Here is a 12,103-nt window from a genome sequence, read left to right on the forward strand (position 1 = left end):
TTTCCCACCAGTCTACTACACAGACCAACGAAGGGTGGAAGTGCTCCTGTGATAAGCAAACTCCTGAAATTAAAGTTAAGCATCATAACTGGATAGTTTTATTCAACATTAATGTCTCACTATATAGTTGGAAATTAATCATTCTCTCAGCTGTATTACTTGATGTTGAAATGTGTTATGCTTGTTTTAACAGCTTATTTTGAATTAAAGACTTAAAATTAAATCACAAAAAGGAGAAAAAGCTTTTACACAGCTGTGCTTCACACTCACGGTTGCTAGGCGACATGAGCTACGCAGAGGTGACGGCAGGTGACGCTGATATGAAGGCTAGCCGCTCACTTCCGGCCTTTGCGGTCTTCGTGGGCTACGAAAGACGTGGGCCGGGTCCTTCGCAGGATGCGGCCCCTAATTTGGACATTGTGCGTCGATATAATCTGTATGCCTGGAACTCGCGCACTGAGAAACGTTCCACGGTGCAAAGTGCGATTAAAATGCGTTAAAATTTTTAACGCGTTAATTTCCCCGTAATTAATTAATCGAAATTAACGCGTTAAGGTCCCAGCCCTAATATATATATATATAATTTTATATATACTATTTTGGCTAATGATGTGAATAAACCAATATAAGCCAGTACAAGAAGCCCTGGTCACTGAGGTTTCACTATAGACAGAAACAATCAGCGAGGAAGAGGAATACATATATATATACATATCTATATATCTATATATATATATATATATATCTATATAGATATATATATATAGATATATCTATATATCTATATATCTATATATATATATATATCTATATATATATATATAGATATATCTATATATATATATATATATATATATATATATAGATATATCTATATATATATATATATATATATATATATATAGATATATCTATATATATATATATATATATATATATATATATATATATATATATATATATATATATATAGCTGCAACAGTCACAGACATACATGCTTACTTCCGGCATTACTCAATGTACCAAGTTGTATGCCACTAATCTCAGTATATCACCTTTGTGTGATTCATTTTAGTACTCTGCTTCGCTGTGAAAGGGACCAAATGCAACAACAGATGCATGTCCAGCCTAATACTGCGCAGTTAATCTATTTATAGGTGTAAAAACTGCATATGCTGATAGGTAGGAGAGAATTAAAACAAAATTATCATTCAACCCTTCTTCACACTTAATGAGTGACTATGAAAATAGCTCTCCCAGACCCCATAGACCATAATTTTCAACCCCCATCCCAAACATCCCTCTATAATATTTTCTTAGTCACAGTACATTTGTCTGATTTGTATAGATACTCTAAGATCACGAGAGTCTAAAAAAAAGTAATGTTTTTCTTAACTATGCAATCAAGAGGTTATTAACTGATACAATGGGGTGGCTGTAGCTCAGTAGGTAGAGCAGGTCACCTACTGATCGGAAGGTCAGCGGTTCGAATCCTGGCTACTCCAGGCTACATGCCAATGTATCCTTGGGCAAGATACTTAACCCTAAGTTGCTCTCCGACCGTTCTGTCGGAGTATGAATGCATGTGAATGCTAGTTAATTAAAAAAGCATTTAGCTTAAGTAATGATGGAAGTGCTTGTATGAATGGGAGTGCATGGGTGAATGCAAACAGGTTGTATAAGTGCTTTGAGTGCTCTGATTGAGTAGAAAAGCGCTATATAAGAACTAGTCCATTTACAATATTTCTGTTAGTTTTTTGTTACTGTGTAGTCAAAGCGACAACAGACTATGCAGTATCATCATATGATTCATCAACCTGAATGGGAATAAACCACTGTGTATAAAAATAAAACTGTGTCTTAAAATGCAGGAATCTCCTGAAGTCTTTCCTGGCTTCCATAAACCTGACAATAAATAAACACATTAATAACATAATTTATAAAAGGTATTACATAGCTGTTGTAATACTAGTTTTACAAATAATTTGTGGACTGCATAATTTAAAAATAAAACCACTTTGTGTTATTCTTTTTAAATATAAAAAGCATGAAATGGAAAGGAAAGACGCACTTCAAAAAAGTGTCCACATCTTTGGACAAAATGAATTAATACTGAACATCTCTGGTAAATCACTATAGTAATTTTAAGGGCAAAAATCTACCATTGCAAACAGATAAGAGCCCAGGCTATCATAAACATTACAGTAGATTCTTTGGCCACACATTAGGAGATCAATCATACAGCTCTCCCACCCCGCAAAAGGTACAGAGTACATAGTCCTCTGTGGTGAAATCACTGACAGAAAGTAATGACAGAGTTATATACACTATTATAAAAACAGTCCTCCTGTTTCATACCTAATAATCCAATCTGGATCAAACTTTCTCAGTAGGATGCCCATCCGTCCCTGAATATATACATATGGCAATATTTTATGACAATCGCAGTGCCACCTAGTTGGAGCAGGAAATGTCATGTCGAGACAAAAACAAAACAAAACCCCAGGGAGCAACAGAGGCCAAACAAAACCCAAAACCAGACCAGGGCGGGAGGAGGGGGAACTGGACGGAGGGACAGAAACAAACAAAACCCGGGAGACCAAACAGAAAATCAAAGATAGTTCAGGGGGTCTGCCAGGGAAGTGACAGAGGCCAAAACAAAACAAAAATACAGAACGAGAACAAAAGGCAACAGCCCAAGGCTGGATAAAGCAGTCCAAAACAGAGTCCAGGGGATGAAGAGGACTGAGGCAGTCCAGGGGGGTCAAAGAACCAAAACAAAAAATGCGAAGAGCCAAAAACAAAAAACACAAGGCCCAAACAAAAAACAGCATACAGCCAAAAAACAGTCCCTAATGTTCAGGAGGCCGCCCCGGCCAAGGGGCAGAACTCACAGGCCAGGAAACAGAAGGGTCATCAGGAGGCCGACCGCGCTCCCAGCGATGGCAACGATGGATGATCTCAGGCGGGCGGCCGCGTGGCATGCGACGGAGCCGGATGACCTCAGGCGGGTGGCGAAGAGACGAAACAGGAGGCCGACCACAGCTCCAGCGGCGGCGGCGACGAGAACGAAGGCGAGCAGGTGGCCGACCGCGCTCCCAGCGGCGGCGACGAGGACGAAGGCGAGCAGGGGGCTGACCGCGCTGCCAGCGGCGGCGACGAGGACGAAGGCGAGCAGGGGGCCGACCGCGCTGCCAGCGGCGGCGACGAGGACGAAGGCGAGCAGGGGGCCGACCACGCTCCCAGCGGCGGCGACAACGACGAGGAGACAGGACTGGAGGCCGACCGCGCTCCCAGCGGCGGCGGCGACAACGACGAGGAGACAGGACTGGAGGCCGACCGCGCTCCCAGCGGCGGCGGCGACAACGACGAGGAGACAGGACTGGAGGCCGACCGCGCTCCAGAGGCGAGCAGGCTCAGGATACTTGAAAGGCTCCAAACACTTGAAAGGCTCCGAATTCCCAAAAGAGCCAGGAAACTCGAAGGAGCCAGGGAACTCGAAAGAGCCATGCTGCCGAGCAGGACGCACAGCCGTCTCCTTTAACGACTGGGGCTGCTCTGTAGGTGACTCAAAAACAGGGTCAGGCAGGGGTGACTCTAAGGTGGCCAAGGGGACTGAGGCAGAGGAGAGACCAGAGGAGGGAGCTAAGGGAGTGACTAAAGGGACCGAAGGGGAAGGAGCTGAGGGACCTGAAGGGGGCAAAGAACAAAATGAGGGAACTATTGGGATCAGAGGGACCAAAGCTGAGGGGACCCGAGGGACCGAGGGGACCTGAGCCGAGGAGGTGGCTAAGGGGACCTGAGGGACCGAGGGAACCTGAGCCGAGGAGGTGGCTAAGGGGACCTGAGGGACTGGAGGGAGTGAAACAAAAAGAGCTGAGGGAGCTGAAGGGACCGAAGCTGAGGTTGCAGGGACTAAAGAGAGTGAAACTACAGGTGCTGAGGCCGAGGGGACTGAAGGGACTAAAATGGGAACCGAAGCCATGGTTGAGGGAGCCGAGGGGAGCGAAGCTAAAGGCGAGGGACCAGAAGGAGCTGAGGGACCAAAGGAGGGAGTTAAAGGGACCAAAGCTGAGGGCACTGAAGCTAGAACTGAGGAAGCTGAGGGCGCAGGGACTAAGGGGACCGAAGCTGGAACTGAGGAAGCTGAGGGAGCAGGGACTAAGGGGACCGGAGCTGGAACTGAGGAAGCTGAGGGAGCAGGGGGAGCTAAGGGGACCGGGGCTGAGGGAGCTAAAGGGACCGAAGCTGAGGGAGCCGAGGGAGCTAAAGCTAAAGGCGAGAGAGCAGAAGAGGGAGCTGAGGGACCAGAAGCTGAGGCTGTGGGGACCAAAGGAGCTGAGGGACCTGAAGGTACCAGAGCTGCAGAGGGAACCAAGGGAGATGAAACTAAAGGGACTGGAGCTGAGGGGACCAAAGGGACTAAACGGAGTGAAGGAGCTGGGGGAACTGAAGCTGGGGAAGGTGAAGGTACAGAGGGAACAGGGACTGAAGGAGCTAAGGGCGTAAAAAGCTTAGAAGCACTAACTGAAGGTGAGGGACCAGAAGAGGGAGCAACTAAAAGGACCGAAGGGAAAGGAGCTGAGGGGACCGAAGTTGAGGGGACCAAAGGAGCTAAGGGAGCTGGAGCTAAGGGAGCTGGAGGCGGGTGCGCAGAGGCAGCTAAGGGAGCTGGAGGCGGGTGCGCAGAGGCAGCTAAGGGAGCTAAGGGAGCTGGAGGCGGGTGAGCTGGGTGAACTGAGGGAGCTGGAGCTGGGTGAGCTGGGTGAACTGAGGGAGCTGGAGCTGGGTGAGCAGAGGGAGCTGAAGGCTCTGAGGCGGCTGGAGCAGGGTGAGCAGAGGGAGCTGAAGGCTCTGCGGCTGAAGGCTGTGAGGCTGAAGACTGTGGTATTTGTGGGATGCACTCAGCAGGGCACGCAGCTGTCTCCTTTGATGGCTGGGGCTGCCCAAGAGGGCTTCCTGACATCCTGTGACACTGAGACCCGGAACAGTCCTTGGTTGCCCCCACCCGCGGAAACAAAACAGGAACAGAAGCGGGCCGGTCCACGGCCGCTCCTTCCTGCGAGACAGAAACGGGTGCAGGGCGAGTCATGGGTACCTCTGCATGAATGGTCTCAGTCACAAAGTCTCTAATCAGTTCAGGCAGAGAATTCAAAAGCCAAGTGAAACTGGACACCAGTTCCTGTAAACTGTGGGAAATTGTTCTCCTTATCTCCTCCTGGGGATTGTTTAGCCAATCATCACAGAAATCAAAAACATAGTCATGGACAGCCTGTTTCAATCTATTGTCCACAAAAACTTCAGGAGCAATATAGGCATTGTTTCTGTCTTTGGCCGGCACCGGAGACTGGTTATCATTAGAGGCCAAATTATTAAGCACAGTCTTTTCCTTTTCGTGTGTAGCAGGAATGTCAGAGGGAGTCATAGCATTCACGAATACCCCAGGAAATGCACAAACAGGTTTGGCAGTAGTTTTGACCAGTGGCTGGATGGCCTGTGTGACGTCTCCAGGCTGGGGCTGTGCAGAACTCACAGAGGCAGCAGGTGATGGCTGCTGTTTTCGCCGCCGTGAGCCGCGCTTCCCTCCGCCCGTATGAATCGGAAGCGCAGTGGTGGCAGGCTCCTCTTCCCCATCCCACATCCCTGCCAGGAAAGCGGCGGGGGAAGAGTAGGCTGGTGGTGATACAGCAGCTGTCGTGAACGGCAGCTGCGGTGGGGAAGCTTGGGCTGGAGGCGAAGGCGAGATGCGGCAACGCCGAGGCTTATTCCTCCAGCCGGGTCCTCCCAGGGCCAGGTGAGTGCCGATGTACTGCGGCTCGTTTTTCGAAATGAGCCGCGGTTCCCACATTAACACTCGCGGTCCGCGGGGTCCATACTGGGTTCAGGTCCTACTGTCACAGCTGTGTGCGGGCAAGGCAGGGAGGACCCCAGTGCAGGACACGGCAAGAGTAGGTTCGGAGGGAAGTTTATTTGAAAACTCAAATAATTACCAAACAGTACACTTGAAACTTGAAACTTGAAACTTGAAACTCGAAAGCAGGAAAAACTCGAAGGACAAAACACACAGGCAAAACTGACGAGGACCTGAACACTGAACTAAACAACACTGAGACTTAAATACACAAAGGAAACGAGGGGTGAGGGGAAACAACTGGGAACAACAGGTGAAATGAATGAGACTAATGACAAAGGGGAAGCAAAACTAAACACAAAGCACAAGGAACATGAGACTGTCAAAATAAAACAGGAACTGACTAAACATAACAAATACTAACCTAAACACAGAAAACTTAAGGCAACATTACAAAACAAAACAACAAAGGAAACCAAACCGCACACTCAAATAACAAACAGAGAAACTAAAAGCAACACTAAGAAAACAACCTGAAAAGTACAACAAAAGAAAGCTACACAAAATAACTCAAAACGCTGGGCCACCGGCCCAGGATCATGACAGCACCTGTATTATTTCACTGCAATTTACAATCTACCACAGCGCAGGGGAAGTTCACAATGTGCGCGTTTGGTGGGTCATGCGCACTTGATTTCGCGGCTGCAGAAATCGAAATGACAGCCAGCATGAATGAGAAGTAAGAAGAAAAACAAAGATCAAATGAAAAATTCAGGAATGAATTAACAGGAGTGGATCATGGCTGACAAGTTTTTTCCACGCCTCCACTGTCTGTGTGGTTTTACTGGCTGTGCAGAGAATGTCAGGTGCTATTTTTCCTTGCATCAGCTGTAGCCACCAGTACGATCACTATAACCACAATCTGGTGGTTTGGTTTGTGCGATTGTTTGGTGCCGGACCCCCCCTTCACTATCAAGTGTCTCCGTCAGAATATTTTTATGCTTTAATCCCTGATTAGCGATTAAAAATGGACCCACAGTAGAAACGTAATTTTCTACTCATGCAGCTCATGCAGCCCCCAGTTTTTCAACAAAAACACTTCAGCAGCTGTTTTAGTGCAGTCTGTCGGAGCCTTTACTGAGACAGTGCGCTCAGACCAAAGCAGCAGCACTTACTCCTGTAACCACCTTAAAACTTTTATTGGGAAACAGCTGGAGGTCCTTGTTCAACCACCTGATCAGCAACATGAAGAACAGAGAACTTTGTAGCTGCTCCATCCACCGCTGTTTGTTTCAGCGGTGGGTCCCTGAGCAAGCCCACCCCCCCAGGTTGCTCCCCGGGCACCCCTTGGCTGCCCCCTGCTCCATGCTGTGCTGTGTGTACTACATACTCCATGTGTGTGATGGGTTAAATGCAGAGAATGAATCTCACTGCATGTATATGTATGTGACAAATAAAGCTCTTTCTTCTTCTTTCTTCACACAGAGCAGGGGTGTCAATCACAGGACGGGCCAAAATTGAAGACACATTCTGAGTCACGGGCGGAACAGGATTAAAAATAATTATTTAAATCAGTAAAATAAATTTGAATGGCCAGAATACAGCAGCTTTTTTCCTCAACACATTAAATAAAATATAAAATTATATTATTCTTCAAAAATCACATCAGGAAAAATGAATATATTTCAAACTGATGAAAAGTTGCACATTTTTCCAGGTAAAAACTGTGATGTGAATTTCTGCGCTTCACAGTCGGGAAAACGTGCATAAACTCCGCAGTGTGTCCAGTTTATCAGCAAAAAGCGCAGCTGCAAACACAGCGGTGGAGACAAGTTATCACGCGGTCCAGTCCCCAAAGCTGCAGGGACGCATTATGATGCTTCATGAGAAAAGTCGACTCAGCCATCTTTCATCCCGGAGCCCTGCTGAGGCTTTTCCTTCACTTTCTATAAACTGACAGATTTCCTCAGGCAGCTCATCGCACCTGTGTAATAAGGCGCGTCACCAAATTCAGAAGCTATTTACTCCAGAAAAGACTGAAACTGCCTCTTACAAAGTTCCCTGTCTGTGTTTCGGTGTTTATGACACGTTCTGTCTTCAGGATTTTGCTGCGCAGCGTTTCCTGCTGTGTGACGCAGTGATGCACTGTCAGCTCACCTGTGCAGGTCTCCCTCTTCATCTTTTCCGTATCTGTCCCACCAATCCGCTCTTTCCCCGCAGCGCAAGTGAGGAAATGGTTTACCTCCGATGTCAGCGTTCAGGTCTTTTGCCTCCCACTTGTTTGGAAAATCCCTGTTTTCCACTTTTCGTTTGGTCATTTTTTGGGGAGTCAGGCAGCTTAAATGTCACTGTAAAAAGTGCTGACCGATGTTTTATCCGCTGATCACTGATCAATCGGCAATAGGGATAACGGATTAGCGCACAGTTCTTGGCCTGCCGGCAAATGTGTCCGCATACACCTCAGAAAGTATATAGCTGCGCCCCTGATTGTATGTACACAAAACACGTTGACAGCGGAGTTTTCAGGTTTCCGGTGTTGTGTCAAAAAGGGATTTCCTTTTTTTTTTTTAAGTTTTTTCTTTGCTTATATCGGTAAATATACAGGTGCACAGGATCTATGAAGGGCTTATATATATAAAATGAAAAAATGACTTGTTTTTACCCTCATTAATAAAGAATATATTGCAGTGTCTGTTAAGATGTTGAAGAAGATGGCGACAGATTGCCAGCAAAAGTTGCCCTTTTATTAACAATTAAATGATTGCTGTGTGCCGCAACCAAAACAAAACAGTAACAACAACGAGACTGACTCAGATAATGACGAGAGGGAACCCGGCATGCTTGATGCCGAAATCGCCCAACTGTTCAACTCAGACACTGAAGATGAGGAATTTGATGGATTTGTGGAAGATAGATGATTTAAAATGTGTGTATTTTTCTGTATTTGTTGCAACTGAACAATATTCTGAGTTATTGTGAATGAGTTGAATAAAGTCGACTTACCTGACACTTTTGCTTCGCTCTACATGTTTTATCATGCACCTTATAACACGGTGCGCCTTATGTATGAAAATAGACCCGTTCATTGATATTGCGCCTTATAATGCGGTGCGCCTTATGGTCTGCAAAATACGGTAATCTCAAAGCAGTGATAGCAGATCCAGTGGGAGCTTGTCTAAGACCAGAGGTGTTTGACAAGGAGACTGATGCAAGACCAGAAAAAGCAATTGGCCTCTCAGCTTGACAAGTACAAGCCACTGTAAACAAGACATAAACATGCCTATGAAATACTACATATTTCAGTGAACTTGTACTGAAGCAGAGTTAATCCTTCCTCCACAGAAAATACTCGGTGCTCGGCCAAAAAAGAGATTAAACTCCGGCACTACGAGCTAGCTGGTCTTGAACCAAGAACGTGTTATGAAAGCGGCAGAAGGGCGAGACTCTGCCATCTCAATGTAAAGTTTTCTACCGCAATTTCACTGCATGGTGTGTATTGCATGAGAAAAACTATGTGATTTTCACAGCTGTGAATTAGGTTGGGCCCTCAGTCTGAAATTGCTGCTTTGTATCAGTTCATATCACAGATAAAAGGACGCAAAGTGCGTAGTCGTATTCGCTGTCTGTGTTTACCTTGTGCTGCACACAGATGCTGCAGTAGTTTTGTTTGGACAACAGTGTTCTCCCACGTTTGTGCCCTTTGGCTTCTGTATCCAGACGAGGCCCGCCCACACTCACACGTAAAGGATCAGTTCACAAAGTGCGGTGGAAACGCAGACTCATTCTTAAGCGTTTTGCCAGTTCATTGAAACCGACACCAGCACCGGCACAAGCATTGGCACCTCTGCGGTGGAAATGTAGTATGAGTGAGGGGGAGCTCTGTGCGCAAGACAAAGGGCACACACGCGCACACACAAAAAAACATTGTTCTTGGTGACAATGGTGATGAAAAGCATGTTAATCCTAATAATGCTCTTTACCAAATCTTTGGCATGTATGGATAATGCCGTGTACCAGAGTCAGCTCTGTTGTGGATATGTTTAAATAAAGCTATTAGGAACAATAATTAAAACGACCTATGCCTGAAAGACAGAATGCCATCACTTAATAAAATGATTAAGACAGCAATGTCTGTCTCTCGTACAGATAACAAATACCATGCTATTCCCTGTTATAGATACAGTAAGCCAAGAAAAACTACATCTTTACTACAATAACTAGTACTTATCACTGCCAAAAGCTACGTTTGGCTGCTCCCTTAAAAGGAGTTGACGTAGCAGGTAGGATACCAAAAATAAAACATTTAAGGAAATATTTGGCCAAATTCTATGCAAAGTGCATTAATTTGGATTTTATAAAATGAACAATGGACTCTCACATCTAATTATTCTGTTATAGTATACTGAGTATGTTAAGGATCACATGGAGAGCAGTTCATATAATCCTATCTCAAAAAAATTATTTGTTATTGTAACAATCATAGCTACCAGGTTTTTAAAATTCACTCAGTGCCTTTATCTTTACTTTATCAAACAACCAAAAACCTCTATTGCAAACCGCTATTGAGCACATGTAAGTGGACTGGTTCTTATATAGTGCTTTTGTACTCTACTTCGAGCACTCAAAGTCCTTTATACATCATGCCTTATTCACCCATTCACACACATTCATGCATGCAATTATTTCTATACCTAAGTGCTTTCTATCTAACATTCACACTCCCATGGATGCATCAAAGAGCAACTTGGGGTTCACTATCTTGCTAAGTGTACTTTGGCAAGCACTATGGAGCAGCCGGCAATCAAACCTCTAGCCTTCTTATTAGCAGATAACCAGGTCTACCGACCTGAGCCCCAGCCACCCAAATGTGTCATTGTAACAACACTTCACAGATTTCTTGGTTCAGCTTTCGACTTTCTCTTTGGAAGCAAAACACCTGGAATTCTCCTTTAGTTTTCCAGTGAATAATCTCAGATCACATGTTTTTGGTATAGTTCATTCCTATAAATAACAAATACATGCAACTACTCAACAACATTTAGTTACACGAGGCCTGTAATGACTGAAAGGTTCCATGTACCATTTTTGGGGAGTTTATGGATGACATCAACAGCAGCCTGAAACCGCTTCTGGTGATGACCCACAGGCTCTACCATGGCTGGTACTGGCATGAGACACAAACCATGAGTGCAGCTGGAGATGAGAGAGCACATGTACACAGAAAGAAAAGTTAGTTATGAGAGTAGAATCAAATATTAACATTAAAAATGTCACAATAACAATATTATGGTGACATATATTGAATATGACAGCAATAATGTCAGATTCATCTATAATTTGTTCTGTATGTTCTCTCTCTCTTTTTTTTTTTTTTGGTCTTTTTGGTGAGTGCTGATCACTGATTATAAGCACTATACCCCCACCCTGCCCCACTAACCCACCAATGTCACTGACCTAAAGTAATGTTAGTCATACACCAACACCACCGTTTGAGAACATGGACAGAACCAGTGGTGAAATGTAATTTAATACATTTACTTAAGGTCTTTACTGAAGTACAGCTTCATTGTACTTGTACTTTAAGTATGTTTATAACTTTAATGCTGTTTATTTGTTAATGCATTTACTGGAATTGTATGCTGAACATAAATTCAGCTTGATGTGTATACAGAGATAAACAGGGCTGCTACAAAGAACCTTGTTTGACGGAACAACTAACCTAGCTAAGGACGCGCTGCAGCTTAGCATGAGTTAGCTGGCTTACCTCACTGACTTTTCGTCATGCCGCTTTCCATGATCAGCACCGTGGAAACATGCGAGACACCTTGGCAACCTCGGCCAGAAAAGTCACCGAGCTACAGAACGAGGCTTCAAGTTGACGGTAAGTATGTTTACAAAACTGTCCACCGTTCAGCTAAGCTGGGACTGACCTGCCTTCAATTGCAGCCACTCTCCGGAGTGTAGTTTACATAAACAACTTCCGTGTCAAGTCACGTGGCTACGGCTATACCGTAATGACGGCATTATTATTATTATTATTATTATCATTATATTATCATTAATTCAATTCAATTCAATTTTATTTATATAGCGCCAAATCACAACAAACAGTCCCCTCAAGGCGCTTTGTATTGTGATTAAAGACCCTACAATAATACAGAGAAAACCCAACAGTCAAAACGACCCCCTGTGAGCAAGCATTTGGCGATTCTTCTTAATATTATTATTATTATTATTATTATTATTATTATT

At 44.8% G+C, this 12,103-nt stretch overlaps 1 protein-coding gene across 2 annotated transcripts in view; it reads right to left on the reverse strand.

Annotated features, from left to right (window-relative positions):
* The window catches only part of acbd4 (acyl-CoA binding domain containing 4), a 34,116-nt gene extending 22,302 nt beyond the window's left edge, over window positions 1-11,814 (reverse strand). For both annotated transcript variants that reach the window (XM_030755292.1, XM_030755291.1), the window contains exons 1-2: window positions 11,616-11,814; window positions 10,932-11,044 (exon numbers count right to left, since the gene is read on the reverse strand). In XM_030755292.1, the coding sequence (XP_030611152.1) occupies window positions 10,932-11,022 (91 nt within the window). In that variant the 5' untranslated portion in view covers window positions 11,023-11,044; window positions 11,616-11,814. The remainder of the gene's footprint in view (window positions 1-10,931; window positions 11,045-11,615) is intronic.
* Between the last annotated feature and the right edge of the window lie 289 nt (window positions 11,815-12,103).

This window comes from Archocentrus centrarchus, chromosome 19 (genome assembly GCF_007364275.1).
Source record: "Archocentrus centrarchus isolate MPI-CPG fArcCen1 chromosome 19, fArcCen1, whole genome shotgun sequence".
Taxonomy (NCBI): Eukaryota; Metazoa; Chordata; class Actinopteri; order Cichliformes; family Cichlidae; genus Archocentrus; species Archocentrus centrarchus.